Genomic DNA, 22290 nt, shown 5'->3' with positions numbered 1-22290 from the left:
CTTGTACAATTACAATCTCTCTTAATTCGTGTTCTAATTAATTGTTGAATGTTCCTATATTTCCTCTCTGCAGAACGCTGAATTTCAACAAGCACTATCTGCTTGTGGGCGGCCTTATGGCAGCGGATCCGGTGCTAGAGCGTCCTGGTCAGGTACATTCAGATGATTTGGTCGGTTGCGTGCACAGCGTGTCCATCAACGGACGAGCGCTCAATTTGAGCAATCCGATCAAGTCTTTCGGCATCGAGTCGACTTGTCAGCGCAGCACCGGTAGCAGCGGACCATGCGGCCTCGGACTTCCGGAGGATCCGGCACAGCCCCTTTGCGGTCCTTACGGTCAGTGCATGGACCGATGGCATACAGCCATGTGCCGTTGCGGTGGAGCCATCCTGTCCCCCGACTGTTACAGCTCGCTGGACGCATACTCACTGCAGGACGGAGCATTCATCGAGTTCGAGATCACGGAGAAACACAAGCGCATGCAGCTGCTGGAGAGCATCTACAGTGGCAAGAGCTGGATCTGGAGCTACGATGTGACGCGAAGTAAACGCCACGAAGGTCACGTCGCACCAACACTGACGATCGCCGAGGATCCACCCAAGTATATGAGCATTCTGTTCAAAACGAACAAACCGAGCGGAGTTCTTATATATGCCGCCACCAGCAGCAAGCACTACACTGCTATCGAGCTAAGAAACGGTCGACTTTCATACACCTCACATCAAACGTCCTTCGTGAACGTTTCCGCATCGGCCGGTGGGGGACAAGATGGCAGTTCGCTAGCCGATGGTAATTGGCATAACGTAACGCTACATTCGCACAACCGTGTGCTGCAAGTGTTGGTAGATGGAAGGATGGTGGTGCCAGAGTTGGATGCAACAGGCGTGCATGACTTCCTAGATCCGTACCTGACCGTGCTGGCCATCGGGAATGTCCGCAGAGAGTACTTCAGTGCCAGTGAAACGGAGCCAATGCCCGCCTACTTCCAGGGATGTCTGGCCAACTTCACGATCAACGGAGAGGTGCAACCGTTCAACGGATCGGGCAGTATATTCCGCAGTGTCGTACATCGGGGTAACGTGGCACAGGGCTGTGCCTGGAGCGTGCTGGGCACGGCGCAGGTTACCAACCCGCTGAACATAGGCATTACGCTAGTGATCGTGTTCTTCGTGATGCTTCTGATTGGCATTTTCATATCCTTCCTGGTGGTACGATGCCGTCGTCAGCATAAGGAAAAAAGCGGAGCTCTGGGCCACTCTTCGGCAGCGCTGCACTCCAAACAGAACGGAACGGGAGGATCAACACTGCTGGCCGGCTCGGGAATGGTGTCTTCCGGCGGGCTGCATGGTGACGGTGGCGGCCGTGGGATGCATGCGAACGATCTGTCCGTTGTAGGATACCATTCGGAAAACAGTGACATGTTGCGTGGCGTCAGTGGCCATCACCTCGTCGGACCCGAGCTTATCTCGAAGAAGTACAAAGAGCGCGATCTAGCCGCCACGGAACCACAGCGACCGCAGCGACCGGACATAATCGAGCGCGAGGTGGTAAGCAAAAGTCCACCGCTGCCACCGCCGAGTCAGTCGCATCATCCATCGGCCCCGCACGATCACACCAACAATCCGTCCTCGATGGATCTCGGCTCGGAGTATCCCGAGCACTACGATCTGGAGAATGCAAGCTCGATCGCACCATCGGACATAGACATTGTGTACCACTACAAGGGCTACCGGGAGGCAGGTGGAGTGCGTAAATATAAGGCCACACCGCCACCGGTCGCCACCGCATATACGCACCACAAGCATCAAACGTCGGCAGCGGCCGCCCAGCAACAGCATCGCCATTCGCCGCATCACGCAGCCGCCGGGGGACCGTACGCACCGCGGGTACTGCCGCCACCACAAGCTAGTCAGCCGCCACCTTCGAATGGAGCGGCACACGCACGCCAGCACCAATCGACGCCGCTGGCAAGGTTGTCGCCAAGCTCGGAGCTCAGCTCGCAGCAGCCGCGCATTCTCACGCTGCACGACATCTCCGGCAAGCCGCTGCAGAGTGCCCTGCTGGCAACGACCTCGAGCTCGGGTGGCGTCGGTAAGGATGCGCTGCACAGCAACAGTGAGCGAAGCCTCAACAGTCCCGTCATGAGTCAGCTTTCGGGCCAGAGTTCGAGCGCGCGCAGTCGCAGCAAGAATCCGGGCGGTGTGCCGTCGCAACCCCCGAACGTAGTCTCCGTCAGCTCCGTCGTGGTGCCTGTGGGTCACGGTGGCATGGGCCTAACGGCTGAGGAGATTGAGCGGTTAAACGCGCGTCCGCGTACCTCTAGTCTCGTCTCCACGCTGGATGCCGTGTCGAGTAGCAGCGAGGCGCCAGCACGCGTGCCAGCGCCGCATCTCTCGCACATGCACCATTCGCCGGCCGACATCGATGCGCACAGCTCTACCTCAACGGACGAAAGTGGCAACGATAGCTTCACCTGCTCCGAGATTGAGTACGACAACAACAGCCTCAATGGAGACACGGGTGCCACCAACAACGGTGTCGTCGGTAGCAAGTACGGCAAGGGACGGGACGATCCCGGTCGCCGTAACGATGTGGGCGGAGGCGGCACCGGAGGACCCGGCGGTGGAGGAGGCGGTGGCGTTAACGGTACCGGTGGTGGTGGTGGTGGTGGTGGCAAGGGAGCTCCCCATCTTCCACCTGCTTCCTCGTACGATGGGTTTGATTCATCGTTCCGAGGATCGCTCAGCACGCTCGTCGCTTCGGACGATGATCTGTCCAGTCACATGGTTGGAATCTACCGGCAGCCGAACGGTGGTGGTGCTGCCTCTCCGTCAGCTACCGGTTGGGATTATCTGCTGAACTGGGGCCCAAACTTTGAGAGTCTCATGGGCGTGTTTAAAGACATAGCCGAACTGCCAAGTGACGTAACGGTCAATGGCCGAGTTCCAAACTCGCTGCGTATTCCTACCGGCGTTCAGTCGAAACCCTCCGAAGAGTACGTTTGAACGCACGAACGCAGTGCTCTGAAACGTGGCTTACCATTGCAACTGTAACATTTTTGTACAAATGAACACAATCCTACAAAAGTCCAACTCACGTACAGATAATAGCTAGACAGCAGTTAGTAGGAAACCAATCAAGCAACTCCTCGTGTACATATGAAACTACCATGCCTCGAATGCAGACCCATCTGCTGAGATTAGACATTTAGCGTTTAAGCGTTGCATCTAAGAATGGCGCCAACTGCGAATGATGCATCTCTGCCCATTCAATTTTTATTTTGTCGCAGGAAAGATAAGAAGCTCAACAGAAAGAAAACATACTTTGTAAGCGGTGGTACCTTGTATCAAGGTCCTAAAGAAGTACGTAGCGCGTATGTAATTGCACCGGGTGCAGGGCAAATGCATCGACGCAAGGTCTCTCTATGCATTTATGCACCCCCTCTTTTGACAAGTTTTGACACACAATAGGACAATTTTAGGGCTGCAACCCACGCAACAATAATACGTGTCACTGCCGGGACGGTTGGGGTTTGGTCGAAAGGAAAAGAGAGGCAAACGATTGAAGAAACGCAGTGCTATGGTCTTTTTTAGGCTTACTCGAGTGTGTCGAAAAGCACACCTCTACTCAGATTATTCAGCGTGTGTTTGTGTACATAAATAGCGAAAGCGCTGGTCGAGCAGGATCGTTCACTGAATGCGCGTAGCATGTAAACTATACTTCTTGCCATATGCTTTTAAATATATAAGAAAACCACTACCGATCCGTGGGCTGGTGTACAGCCAGCACCAGTGTGCTGCATGAGCCTATGATTTTAATGCGTTATGAGACTGTTTTATTTTTAACATTCAAACTGTACTCTAGGTAGTCGTGCTGTATTATAATCATGGCGAGCTCTATCGTCTTTTAGCTTTTTTTTAACTTTTGCGCAGTTTTATTTTTGGGTCGCATCCGGTTTTAAAAGGAACCTTGACATTGCGGTGCATAATAGGAATTGTACGATAGGAAACGTACGTACGGCACAATGTTCAATTCCATCACTCACAAGCTAAACCAGGGCGTCAAAATCTAGCATTCGAGTATTTTAAAGAGAGAGAAACAAGCGATTCTATAAAAAATATGGTTCACCAAGGACCACAATTTGGTAAAATGTATAATTGAAGAGAATAAATTTCACACCACTGTAAAATGTAAACGAACGTTTTGCCTTTCAATTGCTCTACTCCTATCCGAAATCCGACACACCATCCTCGTTTTTGTCACAATTTGCATTGCTGCCCTAACTGAACTTTGCCAAAAATTCGATGGTGGTAACACATAAACAATCAGACGGTGAGAGAATATGGAAACGAATTGGAGTTGGGTTCGGGCGAATCATCATCGTGCGATAGCTGCAATTGCACTGAAGGGAGCTACGCTCGATCCTGTACGTTTGAAGCACATGCGATGACCCAATGTAGGTCGCTGCCGGTTTCTATACCAACGACGATGTGCCAAAACAAAGCCATTTCAAACCATGCACTATGGGACATGATACCGAAAACTTTACACTGTATGTGTTGATCAGGTAAGGTATATTTTGTGTAATAAGTTTCTTAAAAAATTAAAATTTTAAAACTTTGCTCGAAAAACAATTAAAGAACGCTCCCGTCTCCCATCACGTGATGACAATATCGCCGACCAATTGTATTGTACCATAGTGCTTTCGACCTTTCAAACGCATGCTCATTAACAGGGCGAAATGGTCCATCGGTCCATCGGTATGAGTTTCCAGTTTGTGTCGGTTCTAATTCCTCCGAACACTGGGTCCGTCAGCCAAACCGAACTTGCGGTCCGTGCGTTCAGTTACGAGTTACAATTAACACCGTCCGGTTCGTCCCTTCTAAAGCTGCAAGGATGGTTTAAGTGTTAGAAGACCCACCCTTGGGCAAGGAAGTGTTACAACTCTTGGTGTGCTATTTGTACATAGTTACACTCCCGCTAACAGGATAGGCGGGCTCGGGCTACACATTAAGTGAAGTGCAATATATATAGAGTGCTTCAGTTTCTCTCTCTTTATGAAACATGTTTTTCCGTCGCGTGTTTGCTAAGAACGCGGCCGGTTCCTCCAGCAGTGGTGACAGTGCGACTTCCTCGAATGGCAATACAGGAGGAGGCAGCATGCATGCCATGCACGGTAGTAGTCTCGGTATGTCTGCCAACGGTGTGCCGCTCGAATCTCCGGCCCGGTACCGGCGTGCACTGAATGTGGAGGATAATCATCGAGTGCTATCAGTGCTGCAGCTGACACCACTTTGGGAGTATATCATTCGCAATAATGAGCTCCCGGTCGGGCTCAACATGAACGAGCTGTTTCGGGAGTTTTTGGAGCGATTGCACGATCCCGAGTTTCAGGTGCGCCAACACGCACTGCGTGTCTTGATTGACGTGATCATAGTGCTGCGAGATGAGACGGACATCTACTTTGCCCCGCTACTTCCGCCCATCATCGACAATCTGGGCCACCCTTCTCCGGCAGTGCGAAAGGGTGCGCTGGATGTGCTGAAGGTGTACATCGCCCAAACCAAGCTCCCCGAAACCGTTATGCTGGAGATCATGAACTACGGTATGGACCGAAATCCGAAAGATCCGCTCAGCAGCCGGTACATCGTGGGGGTTATGTTGGCACTGCCTTCGCTCATTCAACCCGCTATTTTGACCGCCAAACGAACGTTCATTCTGCGCGCGGTTATCAATGCGCTCGGGGGCAAGATGGTGCAAATAACGTATCAAGAGATTGCGCTTAAAATCCTGCTCAAGATCAAAAATACGATCGGTTCGCGCGAGTTTTACGAGTGCATTTCGGTGGCGTATCGGCGTGATTTTGACCTTCTGTGCAATGTGTATGGCTTGCCGAATCCACCGAAAAGCCCGCGACGGGATCCAGTCGTTCCTCCCGGCGAGATACCGCTGGGAAACGTTGATATGCGAAAGTCGTGGAAACCAACAGTGACTCCCGGTGCACCGATGCAGCCACTCTCACCCAAAGCACAGCGCTGGAAGTCTGGTAGCCATGGAGATATTTCTCGATCGACGGTGACCAACGATCCGGTGCGATTGCGACACCGAGTCGGATCGGACGAGCGACTCCCAGCGCAGCACGACTACATTCTGAGCAAAGGACCCGGCGGAGGACCACTGCTGCGGCGCGTTAGTTTAGAGAAGATTGACGATTCGAAGGTCATCATGGAAACGGAGATTAAAATCAACAAGGAGTCGGTGACGATGCGTATCCTAGAGGCGGAAAACTCCAACTCCAACTCAATCAGCGAGGAAAGCGACGAAGACAATGCAAACAAACGGTTCGGAGTGGTGCGTGTCCTTACCGACAGCGAGCTGGAGGATAGCGTCACAGTGAAATCGATTGCGGGAAGTCAGGCAACCATGCAACAAGAGCTGCTGCACTCTTCCGACACGGAATACGTCCGGAGAACGCCGCGACGCGTACGGTTTGGTGGAGAAATAGTTAAAATGCGCACCCCAGACAGCGACACATTCGATCAGAGCGATCAAGATGCACTTACACTCTCACAGACGTCAAACCAATCCACACAGCTGCTATCGTCCTCTTCAGCAACATCGGATCGAACGTCTTCAACGATGGCGCCACCTCAGCGATCCTCGTTGAAATCGGCATCCTCGTCTTCTGATCGTAGCAGCACAGCCTACTCTAACACGATGATGCGAAGGCAATATTCGCAGTCGGCAGATACGGAACGTTCGTCACCTCCAAGCACTATGGCGCTGTCGTCTTCCGACTTTAACAGTAGCTTCACCTCCAAACTAAGGCCCTCGTCGGCAAAGTCGATCATGGAAACGTCCGGGCTGAGCGAACTTAACTCGGGATCCGATCCGGAGGATAACTTAGCTCCATCAATGGTAGCAAGCAGTGTTGCAGAGGAGGTAGAAAATAGCACATCGCGAGCATCATCACGACCTAAGTCATCTCTTACGCGTCCAAAGTCTGCAAAAACTCCTCCACCAGAGCCGAAGGAGATACAACAACCAGAACCGGTTAAAATTAATAATACTGCTCCACAACATCCAGAGACGCCCGATGCACAAAGCCGCCCAGAACCCGACCCACTAACGGCGACCGCTCTCGATGCTAGCTCCATCTTGGCCGACAAAATAGAGGAAGTAAAGCAAGCGATTCAAGGTATCGAAAGCAAGATAAACAACGTAGTAATGCAGAAGGCAGACTCGATCGATACGGTACAGAATCACAATGCAGGCCACAGCTCAACACCTAAGCTAGAGCCAAACCTCTCACTCGAAGTGCTTATGAAAACCAATCACAACGAAAATGCGGCCAACCTTGAACAGGATCCTTCCCAGGCAGAACACAACAAGAAGGATTACACCAAAGAGCTCAACATCGAAATACCGAAAGAAGAAAAGCTACAAAACGCTCCACCACCACCATCGCCCAAGCCAGCCCAGGCCGCCGACAAGGGTGAAGGGGTAACTCCCGTCACATCACAAACCAAACCAATACCCAAGATCGTACGATCATCAGGTATTCCTCGCCTCAACACGATGCCCTCACCAAAGACGATGCGGAAAGCGCACGAAACCCTCAACAATGCGCCCAAGTCACCGACCACCACCGGTAGCTCCGATGGCAAAGGTCAGCTCACACCGCAGCCGGCCAATGCGGTCCGCGGTCGCACGTTGTCGCGAAGCCGATCGGCCACCTCTGCCACGATGAAGCGAAGCGTCTACATCAGCCCCTCATCTCTCAGTCCCAAGCCGCACAGTGGCATCGAGATGATTCACAACCTGCTGCGAAGTCCGTCCACATCGCCGCACCGAAGTCGTCGGAAAAGTTCAAATGTGAGCGATGCAAAGTCGCTCGATATGATTGCGGCAAGCGATAAGAACAACAACAACACCCAGCTCATATCCAGTGTTAGCGAATCGGTCGTCGACGGGCGTACGGACAAGTGCATCAGCGTGAACGAGGATGACATCTTCGATGTGTTTGGGAAAACCATTGCGACACAAACGTCCGTCGATGAGCTGGTGGACCGCCCGGCGCCCTTTGTGCCGTTTACTCGAACGCCTTCGCGGCTAGCATTCGGCGCACCAAGCGATGCAAATGGAAATGAAATCATCAGCACACTCAGTCCATCAGCAGCAGATGGGCATGAAAAATTCGTTTCCTTCTCCAAAGATCGCACCCATTCGCCGAACGTGTCGCGACCGGAGTCGCCCAAGCAAACGCAACCGTCGATGCAGCAAATAATCAGCTCCTGGGAAGATCTCGGTATCGTGAGCCGCCTCACGCTTTTGCAGCTGAAAAGTCCGGTAAGTTTTTGAGGACACCCATTTAAAGGTTACCTCGGTTCGGTCTTCACGACCATTATTAGTATGCCTACTCTCATTTTCGTTAGTGGAACACACACTAGTGAAATGAACAGTAAAAGCCGTTGCGACGGCGTCTGACATTAACTGAAATAGGGAAAATCTAGATCAGGCCAGTAAATAAAACTCAACCTACCTACCTACCTACTGCTACTACTACTACTGCTACTGCTGGCCGCTCATTAGAATGACCAATTTTCTCCTCGGCTCCTTTGGTTTGACCTCCTTTTTTGCACAAATTACACAAAGACCGTCCCGCCAGCAGAAGCTTGGTTACTTTGGCTTAGAAAACTTTGAAAAGCCCCAGGTTTGGGTGAGACGGAGTTAAAAAAGCAATACACTCGGACTAACCACCGGCACCTGTTATAGTCCTCGCCTTACGGCGATTTTCATCAACAAGCCTCCCGGTCACCTACATACCCAAGCCACCTGTGGGTGGCTACCTAGGCTCGTAGTTGGTATTCATTTTACCCAAACCAAAGGGTTCGCTCAACCACCATGCGAATGACGTACGTCCATCCGATTACATACGGGAGGTACAGAAATGCTTTCGAAAATCAAGTGCAACACGCAATCGATGCGACAACGGACCAGCCCGCGCTCTGTATATGGTCAAGCTCGCTTAAACGTAAGGATATTCCCCCACACAGCGCTGTCCGAAGAAATAACGAACCGTCGGTTCATGGCTTCACATCTCGCCGCGTTCATCGCGTTTTTTATATACATAACCGTAATTTCCTTTCGTCACGTTGACATTTTACTTTAAAAGTGACGTAATCGGATCGAATCGAGTAAAACATTGCTGCTGGAAATGATTTTTACTGCACTCGTTTGTTCTGCCGAACCTCGATGCATTTCATTATCATTATTAGACGATCACGCTGATCAAGCTGAACGATCAAGAATAATATATTCCACACCGCATCGTCATCATTTCATTTCCGTAGTTCGCTTTCGCCAAAAAGTGGAACGCTTGCTACCCGGGCTAATGAATCACCGGAAAAGTAATTACAAACATGTTCCAACTATTTTACTTTAAAAAAGAAACTCCCGCTCGTCTGAGACCGAAAGAAGGACACCGGGGCAAGAACAGCAGCAACTACACACACGAATCTGTCAACCTGTAGTGCAAAGGTGCAAAATAGGGTCAAAAGCAGGTTAAAAGCTGCCCGCCTCGCCTTTGGTGCCCGAAATGGTACCGCGCAAGGAACACACATTGCGTGCTGTTGTGTTCGCCACCCAGCCAAGAGAGCGTTTTCATTTTTCTGTGCCACAGACTTTCTTCGCAGCACCACGAGTCACCACTAGGGAGTCACCTACATCCATGTAATTTTCCTACATTTCTCACCCATGCGCGCAGCAAAAAAGTAACACAAAGACTCCTTCTTAAAGCGACATCGACAGCAACGACGATTTCTTATAATGTCTTATCAACGTCCGGTTTACTTATTACACCCGGCTACGATCTACTTTCGTTGGGTCCTTTCTTTCTTTCATTCTATTCCTTTCGGTTTCGGACACCCTAGATTTGTCCCAAAACAAAACCCGCCAACACCAACATCCTGCTGCTGGCGGGCTCTTTGGCCAACACTTTTTGGGGAAAAGGGAAATAGAGAACGGTGTCAACGCACTAAATCAATTCCACGCCACACAGTGAGGGGACTTTCGGTTTCGTTTTCTCAGCCCCAAACCTAATCACAAACTTTCGTGCCACTAATTGTGTAGGTGCCCTGTGTGGCTGCCGTGGGTGCCGACGGGTTTTCCCCCCATCTTCTTGACCCGGGGACCGTCCGTCCGGTCGGTGACTGTGTGTGTTTCCGATTATGATTGTTGGCACTGTTCTCGCACTTGGCGCTTTGTGGCACTGGTGGCTTCTCGAAGAAACACACTCGAAGAACCACACACAATTCCACCAATCTGACGTACGTTCCCAATCCTCCGGCTCTCTGACGCAGCCCCCCTTTTTATGACCATTGGGGACTGCGGTGCGGTGTTCTACAAAAAGGAAATCGGTACCACTTCGTACGCCGAAGGAATTTTCTAGGTTAGAGAAGACGAAGACGGCACACCGGGCAGCCACACAGCCAGCCAGCCAGCCGGGCTTAGCCGAAACCCTTGCCAATCCGAAGGTTCAGTAGCTCTCCTTGAACCGGCCGGATAAGGTTGCCGATTGTCTGGTGATTAGTTCGGCATCCAGCCAATCAAAACCGCATTGTGAAACAACGGTGTCCATTAACAGGCTTCGGTGGTGGTGATAATAGTTCAAATACTTCTCTTCGGAACGGAAACAAATCTTCACCAGCGATGAGAAATGTAAATTCCATTTGTTATCCAGTTATCGTTTACAGTGCAATAATAGTGAAGCAAATTTACTCCCCAAACCGGTGTATTGGGGCTTGTTGGTTAGTGAATTACGTCTCAACTTTTTGATCCCTTCTCTCTCCCTCTCTCTCTCTCTCTCTCTCTCTCTCTCTGTCCAGGACTGGCGGTTACGGTCCCAAGGTTTCTGTAGCATCGAGGAAGCACTTAAATCATCCGATAATCTGGCAAAGGTGCAACCCTATCTCGAGTCGCTGCTGCGCACGCTGCTGTCCTCGGAGCGGAATCTCGATGTCATTGACGATAAGGTGCGCATGTTGGTCAACCTGGTGTCCCGGCTACCGCTCGAAAACCTGGAGGACCGGGTGGGACAAATCATGACCGGCCTGTGCCGGCAGGGCGGCCCAGGAAGCAACACGGTGGCCAAGGCACTGATGCAACGATTACCAACGGCGGCCATTGTTCAGCGGTTACTATCGGATGACTTCCTGCATGCCAAAAGTTCCAAGGTTAGCAATAACGTTCTGGTGTGGTGTTTTTGCGTTGTTTTCATTGCCCCCCTCCCATCCTCCTCTCATTGTCCTCAATGTCTCGTTGCAGTTTCGCGAGAATGCATTGCAAACGGTGCTGTTTGCTTTAATGACATTTCCGAGCACCTACTTTGACATCAAAACGCTTATTTCCCGAGCGACCGAAGCGGCACTGGATCGCAAGAAACGCGTCCGCCATGTAAGTAGTGTAGTAGTGGCAGTTGTAAACCCGTTCCGGTGGGTTTTTTTGTTGCTAATCCAGCTCTGTTACAACTTGTTCTGTTCGCTATTACAGGCTGCGCTGGACGTGCTTGCTGTGCTGGGACAAATTAGCTCTCCTAAATTGGTTCTAGACGTTGTCTGCGCCGCTGTCGGAACACGCTCGGAAGGGAACCATCTGATCACGGCCGTCAAGGCACGCCTGGCTCGCAAGCAGCTTCCCTTCATTGGCCCCGATGGAAGCGTAGAGTACGCGATTAAAGTTCCTTCTAATCGGGCCAGCTCGGTCATCATGTTTGGGGCGGACGTCGATTGGATCGAGGCTGGTAGTGGGTCCGCTTCGCCCACCTTCAACCGGCCCGGGCGAAACAAATATCCTAGCTTTCAGGTGGAAAACAGTTCGTTTGAAGACATCAGACAGTAAGACTTTGCCCTAATAGGAAAATTCCACACGAATGCCCTCATGGCTGATTGTTTGTTTGCTCTTCTTTCAGGAAGCCAAGCTTCACCGTTTTTGACGAAATTAAACAACCAATTGAAACATCGAAAATTGCCACCCATTCGGGCTGGACATCTAAAATCCCGGTCTCATATGCGGTAAGAAATGTCATTTGCAAGAAATTGCATCCACACAATCCCGTACCTTAACCCCATATTACTATGCTCCGCTTTTGCGTTCGCCTGCAGGATAATATGGCCCAGCCAGTAGGACCGACCAATGGTAAGTTACTGTTGAGCGAAATGGTTTTGTTGTTATGATCTTGACACACTTTCCCCGAGAAGGCTTTTTACTGCAACACCTCGGACAGTAGCAGCAGCAATACCGCACCTAATGCCGGAAAATCCCTAACATATGCAAATTGATGTTCTCCTTCATTCACACACACAAACACACAGCCACTCGACCAATGTACGGCAATGGACAATCTTCCAGGTCGTACCCGGAGCTGCTCGACAGCAAGCTGACCGCAGCCGCAGGAGCAAAGCCCGGCACAATCAACAACCGAAAGCTGGAGGGAAATTTGTCCGGCATACCGCAAATAGCGAATGGCAAACTTTCACGCAACGCAACATCCTCCTCCTCTTCGTCAAGGTACGTCCTCCTCCTTCAATCATATCAATGCGTTACACTACTTAGCAAATTCCAATTTTCGCGCCATATTCCCCCGTTATGAGCTGAATGCATTTGAATCTCCTATCTGATTAGATTTCCCGAAATGGATCCGAAGACGAACGGTAAGGCCATGCTGGCGAAGAACAATAACCCGTACGAAATGAGGACACCGCGAATGCGGGGCAAGCTGTATTCCCGCAACAGTGATGGGTTTATGAGCGACACAATCGGTAAGTCTTAAGGGCACGATCGTCGCGGTGTTACCGTTTTGCTGTCGCATTCTGCGTTTGCATAGAGCGTTATCTGATGCCCGGCACTGTGGTGGTCACTGCTTCTTCTTTTTTTTGCCTGAATCTTTTCTGCAGCTAGTGCCAATAAGCAAGTACACAACGACATCCGACCCGCTACGGATCCGGTGGTGGAAAGTGAAGGTTTCAGACAATCGAGATTTGGTATGCGGTTCTACAATCCGAATCTAATGGGAAGGTAAGTGCACTTACGATACATCATCAAACTTGTTGACCGATTCTTGGTATATCTTAAACGCCGGGGGACATTGTCCGTACTCGCTAGTGTAATTTCAATTTTAACTAGCGCACCTGGCGGCGGCTGGTGGAAGCTTGTTTTGGTAATCGAGGGAATGGTCGTGCCGGATCTCAAAATTAAGTAGTTTTTTTCATCGGTTTTTTTATGCGAAGATGGCTGAAACACTTGCACAACATATTTATCTATCAATAAACAAGCTCCAGTCCTGTTTAAGTAAAAAACCGTGGAAAAATAACATATTTTCTGAAGCGGCTTACATTACTTGTTAACATGCTTCGCTCAGCCGCCGCCAGATGCACTAGTGAAAATCGAAATTACACTAGGAGAGTACGGACAATGTACAGTATCGGACAGAAAGATAGGGCATTGGTTTTTTAACGCACCGTGCACCCGTTGGGCCAAGTTTATGTGTGGCTTGTATGTGTTTGTGTGTGTGTGTGTGTGTGTGTGTGTGTGTGTGTGTGTGTGTGTGTGTGTGTGTGTGTGTGTGTGTGTGTGTGTGTGTGTGTGTGTGTGTGTGTGTATGTGTGTGTGCATGTGTGTGTGTGTGTGTGTGGATGTATGTTTGAATGTGTATTGATGTGTGTGTTTGTTTCACAAGTAGGTCGTTTCGGATAGATTTGTAAGTAGTTTTTTTGTGTTTTGGGTTAGGTTTTTGGTGTGATAAGCAGGACCACCGCCCTCGCGATCAGTGTGTTTTCGATATATTTACAATGTTACGGTCTTCTTTCGCCGTGGTCTTCTGAGGACGTCCGGTTGACTTGCGCGTTTCGGTTGTCCAAGCGCGTTTCAGTTGTCTAAGCACGTTTCGGTTGTCCGAAGCGCGTTTGCCACAAAAGTGCGCGATCGTTCCATTACGAACTCGATCCTTTTGCGCTTAATGCCAGCAGCAGCCATTCGCTTTTACATATGGCGCTGATAATCGGTACATCGTTTACCTCGACCTATTGTTACTAATATTGCTTGCTTGGACCGTCAAGAACGCGCTGGTTAAAAACTTGGACACGGCTGATCCCGTGCTCTGCCTGCGTTATACTTCTATACGCGATGCATTACATCGTTTTGGAGCAGCGAAAACATCGCATGGATAAAAACTATCAACGAGTACGCGAATAAGCGTCTTCCCTTCAAAATCGAGAAAATAATACTGCCACGCTCATGAAACAAAACGCCCATTGAAAAGAATAACTGCGCGCCAGCTCAATGCACGCACAAAGTTTACCATTCGCACACAACGTGCAACGCAGAGATGCACGAAGGCCTTTCAATGGCGTGCACTGGAGAAACACCTGTGAGGGAATGCCGAGTTCATTGCTATTGTGCGCGTGTCCATTTCGCACCGGTGTCGCATTCACATTCATGAAACAGCACACCTGCGTTTTCGTCCGAGGAACAAGCGCTGCTGTCGATGCAAACTTTAGTTTTTATCCAAGTGTAAACGCACAATGTTTCACATGATAACACACATAATAAGAATAATTTCAACGCAATATGACATCATGGCAAGCTATGTTTTTCAGACACAATACACATTAAAAAGCACACTCTCTTTCTACTACTACACACACACACACATGCACACACACACACTCACACACACGTACACACACACATACACACATACACACACACAAACACAAGTAACGTGGTAAAACAAGTGCACGGTGCATTGAAAAAAAGGGTCCTATCTTAATGTCCGATACTGTACCCCCGGGCCTTAATACGTTGCAAAAGTCTCAGACTAAATGGATTTCTCTGCTTAGCTATCAATAACTTGAGTATCTGGCCATCGCCAGCCTTATGTGACCACAACAAGCGATTCATTAGACCACTTTCCCGTCATAAATTAATATGCAATTAAATCATACAATGAAACGATAGTGTGAGCAATGACATTAAAGGCATAGATTGGGCCGGTACAGTCCATAGTAAAGTCGCCAGGTCGTAGGACCTAACAACAACACGCTCGTCAAAGGTTCGAGCCGCCCCGTTTGAATCAAATCCCTAATAAGTAATACACATTATTAGTGATGGATCATACGATTCAATTCACGACTCGAATCGGAGTCGAATGTGGAACTATCGGAATCGATTCCCACCTGTAGGTGCAGCAGGTAAGGTAGATCAGTGTTGGGCTCAAGCCTAACCCGTGGGTTCAACGGAATTGGAGTAGATCCAAAAGATCAGTAGATGTGCAAGAAAGCATAAAGAGCCAGTTAGGGTCGGGTCTTGAAGCTACATTGACCCGACACAACCAGAACTCGATGCACCAACAGAATCGGAGAGTCGTGCATTAATGCATCATTACGGTCGGCACTAAAACTCGGCACGATGGGAATCGATTCCGATAGGCTTGCTGTTGTTATGCTGAGGTAAAAACCAATCAAGTCACTAATATCCAAGCCCATTACTGGCTAATGCACCTTCTTCTATTTGGCGTAACGTCCTACGCGGACGTGGCCTATACAGGCTTTCGAGACTTAATTCATTACCACGTAGCTGGATAGTCAATCCTTGCTACGGGGGGATGGTCCATTCTGTGCTTGAACCCATGACGGGCATGTTATTGAGTCGTTCGAGTTGACGACTGTACCACAGGACCGCCGTGGCCAATGCACACTTAGAGCAAATAAAACTGTTGTGCGACACAAGAGTAAATCGAACTTACTGCAACAAAAGCAATAGCCTATCGTTTGCACTAAATCACCCAAAACACAACCTTTATGTACTTCATTGCTATAGGTGCATACTTTATGTGTCAAACGACCTCCAAAATCAATTAAAAGTGCAGTTAAACGGTTACTTAAGCTATCTTTTATGTTGGCTCTTGGACATAGGTCAACCTGCGATCGATCAAGAACAACCAACCAAGATAGCATATTTTCCTTGAGCTAATTGTATATCTCACAGTATGCATTCCAACCTACTGCTGGTCAGTTGCCTCAATCCATCATAACACTGGGCGTGAATGGACCACCGCACAGGACCACAAGTGCTCTATCTTGCGTCTTAAAGTTTGGTGTCACGCAAAGACCACATCATGCTTCTCCTGCCAAACTCCACCCGGGAAAACGAAGCGGGTGCTTTATTTTTTAATGGTTTTCTCGTGTACGTCACACCATAAGTTTGTATGAGTCCTTACAGAAAAAGAGGTCAACGTATCGAACGACCTTGGGTTAAGAGAACCAATTTCAAATCTTAGGGTCTTGGGAATTGAAGGACCACCCTTGCCCAACCCACTTTCACACCCATGAGATACTGGACAACGGTTGCACAAGACGGGTTGAAGATTCATCAATGCTCTAGGCCTTTTGTTTGGGTAGACTTGCTGAATAACGATACCTACAGCACACACACACATCATAAATCATCGGTAGGGACCTCTTCGCTTTTTTGTTCGTCAATCTCAACCCCCGGTGTGTGTCTGTGTATGTGGCTGATACTTGTTTGCTGATATGGTTACTAGCTTCGACAGCAACAAAACACCGCCCAAACACACCCGTTCATTTGCGTTCTCGCTTATATCCCCGTTGTGCTGGTATGGCGCGGGATTCAATACCACCCAGCCGTGCCGAATGAATGAAAATGGGAAACTATACCAATAAATGAACGTATGGCGCGCGCTCTCCTCAGTGCATGGCGTTGATATAAACAAACCTTGCTAGAAAGGGGAGAAGAGGGGGGTACTGAAGGGACGGAATACAGCCAGGACTACCACCGCTAGCGATACACAAAAGTCCAGGAAACGTACACAGTGAAACCTACTACTGTGGAGGGTTACCCGGTGTTGGTAGGTTTCGGCTTGTGCGCCCGCCTGCCATTATACATAGCCGTGTGTTACCCGGTTACCTTCAGCCAGTGGCGTCGCAACATTCATTCGCCGTTCGGTGGCAATAGCGTGCTGTTACCCTTATATCACACATCGCAGCGCTGGACATCGCGGCGCAATCATCGGTGACCACCGGTGAAGTCGTGAAGGACCGAAGGACTCTTGGGCGAACTTCGGTCGATTCAGTCCAATACATAAGGGGGAATGGTCGTCGTAGTGCTAATCGATGCTATGTGTGTGTGTTTGTAGTTTTTTATTCCGCACGTAACTGACTGGCGGCTTACTGGTGCTGCTTGCGGACTTCACACGACCAAATCGCAAAACTATCCTCGATAGTAGTGAAAAGTAGGCCACAGCGCGCTAATGGTGACAAGGCTGCCTGCGTCCAGTGTCGTGTTGATGATGGGCAGTGGTGTTGTTAGCCAGCTCAACGAAGCTTCTTGAACTTTCCTTGAAGGGAAGTGTTGGACTTGTGTGCTGTATGTGCTGACGTTGGGTGGAAAAGCTTACACGCTGGTGGTCAAATGGCCGTCGACGAACTTCAAATTACGCGGACTGGTCTGGTGTGCCACTTGCTACGCGTTCGTCATCGTGGTTAGACTACTGAAGCAGTAGTAGTACGGCGCTGGTGTTGGCGGTAGTATGTTTGTGAAACTCGCTCCTACATACCACCGGATCTGTGGAAGCTGTTTGGGTTGCTTTCACCAGCTCAACCCGTCGTCGTGCACGTCGTCCGAGGAGAGGGAAGAGGAAGAGGAACCAACGGTTCCACCGATTTCCACCCTCCAACAGTGCAGTGATAACAACAACAGTGCTGCCAATGGCGCCAAAAGCGCGATGAGTGTGTGCAAAACGATCACCAGCGACGAGTTCGTTGGTGCCCCGTCCGAGGGCATGCCGCCAGTGGCCCTCGACAGTAGTACCAGTAGTAGTAGTATCTATAGCAGAATTTTGCGAACGCACCCAGAATTGGTGCGATTGTGTCAGTGGTGTTTCTTCAAGCGACGAAAAGAAACTACCCCACCCGTCTGTGATGAGACCAATCTGGGAGCAAATGGTCAGCCCGAAGTTAGCAGAATACCCTCCGAAGTGGCTTGCATCAAGCTGGCGGAAATTACCAGCGTAGTCCCCTTCGCAAATGGGACAGCTTTTGAAACGCCACAGAAACTGTTCATACCGCGAGCGTGCGAAGCAAGAGACGACGAGGAAGTGGATGGTGGTGAGCTGGTCGTAATGTTCCCGCCACCTGTCATGGTGGCTAACGGTTACGGACCGCCGACCACGGCATCAAGCGACGTGCTAATAATGGTCGAGTTCAACGACGAAACGTAATTCACAATTAGCTTTTCTTTAACATATAATATCCGCAGAAAAATGGGGTCCGCGAGTGAAGGTGTAAACGAAGCTCCGTGCCAAGGACATTTGCTTTCTTCAATGTTTTTGGTTCATTTGAATATACGTACATAAGCACCTGTGCTGTTATCCTTGGCTTTGGGCGTTACGCCTTCACTTCGGAGGTTCAATCATTCTATTCCTATCACGCCAATCGATCGATCGAAGGCAGTGGACGTGGACGATAAGGGAGGTACTCTCTGACTCGAGACGTGTTCGCTCTCCCTACGACCTCTACCTCATACCGTGTCCTCAGACTCACCAGGCTAATGATTTGAGCAGAAAATGCCTTTCAAAGTTCACAGTTCACAATTTTTGCCTTTGAAGAGTGTCATTATGAATTTATAATCAGAGCCTTTCGTTTTCTTTCTTTCTTTCTTTTCCATGCCTTTGCTTTGGGACCGTTCTTCCAGCCACAACAAACAACAAATGACTACGCATGTGCAGAAGCAGGATGTAGACCAGCGTCCTAATTTATCACCGAGCAAAGGCTTTAACAACCATCACCACCACCATCACCACCACCACGACCACCATGCGGCCAGCAACGGTGGCGCAAATAATCGGAGCAACAGTGCGAGCCATGGTGAACATCAGAGCTATTACGCCGATTCCAACATGGGCACCGGCAGCGGTACTGCACCGAGCACTCCGCATCGGACACGTTTCCTGGGCGAACATCAGCCACCGGCGGGGGCAGGCATTAATCAGGAAAGCTACATCATTCATCGGGACGAAAACTATGACAGCGAGCAGGACGAACGATCAAGTAACGATTCCACCTCTACCCGCATCATCTCCAACAGTATTTTGAACTTTCGAGAGCGCGACCGAGACCGGGTAACGGTTGGTGGGGATGGTCCTTACCCTGGTGCCCTATCCGGTGGCAGTCGTCCTCCATCGATACCGTCCGTTTCGCGACCACAGTCCGTTAGCTCGCACAAGTCGATCGGTTCGGGAGTGCTCAAGCATCAAGCAACGCCGGAAGGTCGTACATCGCGCACCAGTAACGCTTCGTACAGCAATGCGTCCATGAAGAATGCATCGATGGGGGACAATGGTTCGCTCAAATCGCACCGCTCGTTTGCGGGAAAAGCCCCTGGGGATGATCGTGCCGATGGTGAATGGTATGGGGAACGGGCTACGACACCGATTCATAGCGAAATGGATGGAATTAGCTCGAACCAGGTGCAGTATGAGTCGGACTATGATGAGGAGGACGATGAGCAGGAGCGAAAGCACGATAGACACTTAAAACCCAAATCACCGACCACTCCGAAGCGCTATCCTACACCAAGTCCCCGTCCATTGCAAGGCTCCTACTCCACAGAGGAACTGTCCAGTCATAATGCCTACAGGCAACAGGAGGGGGAGGAAGAGGAGGAGGAGGAGGAAGAAATCGAGGAAGAGCTGGCAATTTCCCGCCCCAGAAGCCGCGTGCAGTCGGCTAGCATGGGCAATTTGCAGCATCTGGATCGGATAGAGGTAGCAGAACAATCTCCGGTGCCGGTTTCACCGAAAAAAATTCTTAAGAAACCGTTTCTAGTGCGTCGCAGCAGCAAAGTGGCCCCCGTGAAGGAGGTCGTATCGAGCGTGAAGGCAAAGAACAAGCTCAACGAGGTGATCTTTCAGAAAACGTTGCGCCGGTTCGAGAAACCGAAGGACGCTCTCAACAACTGCCTGACGCACCTGGAAAGCCCGAACTGGGAGCAAAACATCAGTGGGCTTCAATTCTTCGTGCGACTCATACGCCACCATCCGGAGGTGATCGACACCCAGATACATCTGCTGTCGGTGGCTCTGGCGAAGCAGGTGCGCAACTTGCGCTCTCAGGTGGCCCGAGCCGCCTGCCAAGCTTCGGCCGAGTTTTTCGCCACCCATCGCCGGTGTCTGGAGGGTGAGGCGGAAGATATCGCAACGCATCTGCTGCACCGTACGGCAGACACCAACAAGTTCCTACGGGCCGACGCTACCCAGGCGCTGGAGGCCATGTGCGACAACGTATCGATTCCGAAGGTGGTGCACATCATTTCCTACAAGGGAGCGACGCACCAGAACGCGGTCGTGCGGACGACGGCCGCCAAGCTGCTGAACAAGATCGTGCAGCAGCTGGGCAGCGAGAAGGTGTTCGCATTGCCGAAGGAAACACGCGACAAGCTCATACTGACAGGGGCGCATCTGCTACTGGAGGGATCGCTGGAAACTCGCAACTACACCAAGAGCATGTTTAAGCAACTAGCAGACCACTCAAACTACAGCAAAGTATTATTAGAAGTGATACCTCCGCGGACCTATAGGAATATAGAGAAATCGCTGAACAGCATTCGGCAAATGTCTTAAATCTTCTCTTCAATCCCCAGCAACCGCTGCTGCGCTGGTAATGTTGTGGTGGAGCAGTTGGTTGCATATTTCGTTTCGTTACCAAAGCCGTAGTGAAATTCTCTTCTGTATTCTTACTAATAAAAATGTACGTAATTTAAGTGGTGTCTTGTGTAGTAAACATTACTGTACTTACGATTGATCAGGAGCAGAACTTTGCCGAGAACTCAGAGGAGACTTGTTGTACAATGCCTTTTGGAAGTTCAATGCCGGTAATGGCTAGCGAGGTGAGTATGGTAGTAAATTCCAGACTTCAACTGTTTATATCAACATATCCTGTACACCAATTTCCACTTAAAATCGAAACAAAACTTTAACTCGCTCAATTTGCGCGAGATTTTAGTAAATGTGTGCAAGCAGTAGACCGAGCTTCGACTCTTGCTTATTAACACTCCATATTTGGATCAATAAAGAGGAGGTGAGGAAGTGGCGGAGTGTATTTATTTTGTTAGCCATTTAATTTAACTCGAGCTTTTTGGCTAACAGCCATCTCGAACCCTCAAAAATCCTCACTACGCCTTTCAAAACACTCACGGATTTGGAAAATTTCACCATTTTGGAGCGTTCGCGAGCAACTGAACACGTGAAGTACAGTTTACACGACGCACATTCTATCTGCAATATTGTGAGATAAATTTCAAATTTCTTCGACATTTTGTTGTTAGATTTCAACTTATTTCTGAAATAACACTTTAAACTAAAGGTTTTACTATACTTTTATTTTCGAATTAATGTTGATTTAATTTATGCCCTCAATTTTGCTCCGTGCATTTGGACGTCCTTGTACCCACTGTGCATCACGGCAGCTCTTTCATTTTCTGTCGCAATCGGCTGCTGTCATTCCGCAGCAGAATCAAAACAACAAACACTTCCCTGGGCCCGGTGCTCGCAGTTTCTTTGCGTGTTGCTACAGAAATCTGTGATAAATGGCTCATTCTTTTGCAAACGACCCGTCGGAACCAACGATTCCTCTCGGCGCAAACAAAGGAGGACCCCATGGACTCGGTAAGCGCTTCTTCGACTCTTGTTGACGGTTGTGTTTGGCCACCACGCACACAACTTACATAAGCATTTGTTTCCACCGCAGGAGATCCCGAGGACCGCCGACTCCGGAAGGTGGAACTGGAGGTGCTGATACCGAAGATAATGCGGGAGCGAGCAAAAACCGAAAAGTGCATCCCGGAGGTAAAGGCGTTCGAAGATTGCTGCAAAGGTTCGGGGCTGTTTATGGTTGCAAAATGCCAGGAGCAGAACGATGCACTTAAAGCCTGCAGCATGGAATGGTACCGGAACGAGCAGTTCAAGCAAGAGTGTACCGAAATTTATTTGGCCGAACGGAGTGAGTTCCGACGAACGGGATTGCCCAAAAAGTTCCGAAAGAACGATGCGACCGGCAAGTAAGAATGTTCGATTATTTTTTATTGCTAATTATCATTTGATTCAGAGAAACAAGCAAAAAATCAGGTGATGAGTTCTAGCTGCATGGTTCTTAATCCTTGTTGTAAAATGTGCTGTTTAAAGTTAGGAATAAAATGTAAAAAAACATGTACATCCCA

The 22290-nt window shown here is 49.6% G+C and overlaps 3 protein-coding genes across 3 annotated transcripts in view; all 3 read left to right on the top strand.

The window, feature by feature from the left end:
* LOC1278031 (cadherin-related tumor suppressor) overlaps positions 1-4195 on the top strand; it is a 43496-nt gene extending 39301 nt beyond the window's left edge. Inside the window, exon 9 of the mRNA XM_061661712.1 lies at positions 74-4195. Coding sequence (XP_061517696.1) covers positions 74-3005 — 2932 coding nt within the window. The 3' untranslated portion in view covers positions 3006-4195. The remainder of the gene's footprint in view (positions 1-73) is intronic.
* Positions 4196-4736: 541 nt separating this feature from the next.
* LOC5668182 (uncharacterized) lies at positions 4737-20835 on the top strand. The gene is made up of 10 exons (XM_061657834.1): positions 4737-8349; positions 10887-11234; positions 11326-11454; positions 11551-11894; positions 11969-12071; positions 12162-12195; positions 12372-12567; positions 12682-12818; positions 12954-13074; positions 18769-20835. Exons 1-10 carry the CDS (start codon positions 5065-5067, stop codon positions 20693-20695), a joined length of 6624 nt encoding a protein of 2207 aa, XP_061513818.1. The 5' UTR covers positions 4737-5064; the 3' UTR covers positions 20696-20835.
* Positions 20836-21544: 709 nt separating this feature from the next.
* Positions 21545-22283, top strand: LOC5668175 (COX assembly mitochondrial protein homolog). The gene is made up of 2 exons (XM_001688992.2): positions 21545-21739; positions 21822-22283. Exons 1-2 carry the CDS (start codon positions 21661-21663, stop codon positions 22133-22135), a joined length of 393 nt encoding a protein of 130 aa, XP_001689044.1. The 5' UTR covers positions 21545-21660; the 3' UTR covers positions 22136-22283.
* Positions 22284-22290: the final 7 nt, after the last annotated feature.

Source organism: Anopheles gambiae, chromosome 3, assembly GCF_943734735.2.
Source record: "Anopheles gambiae chromosome 3, idAnoGambNW_F1_1, whole genome shotgun sequence".
Classification (NCBI taxonomy): domain Eukaryota; kingdom Metazoa; phylum Arthropoda; class Insecta; order Diptera; family Culicidae; genus Anopheles; species Anopheles gambiae.
This window is presented reverse-complemented; position numbering and strand designations above follow the sequence as displayed.

Excerpts from the sequence above, each read along its gene's own strand:
- LOC5668182 (XM_061657834.1), top strand. The coding sequence starts at position 5,065 with ATGTTTTTCCGTCGCGTGTTTGCTAAGAACGCGGCCGGTTCCTCCAGC. Across the intron at positions 8,350-10,886 it reads TTTTGCAGCTGAAAAGTCCG|GACTGGCGGTTACGGTCCCA; the intron begins GTAAGTTTTTGA and ends CTCTCTGTCCAG. Across the intron at positions 12,072-12,161 it reads AAATCCCGGTCTCATATGCG|GATAATATGGCCCAGCCAGT; the intron begins GTAAGAAATGTC and ends GTTCGCCTGCAG.
- LOC5668175 (XM_001688992.2), top strand. The coding sequence starts at position 21,661 with ATGGCTCATTCTTTTGCAAACGACCCGTCGGAACCAACGATTCCTCTC. Across the intron at positions 21,740-21,821 it reads AGGAGGACCCCATGGACTCG|GAGATCCCGAGGACCGCCGA; the intron begins GTAAGCGCTTCT and ends TTTCCACCGCAG.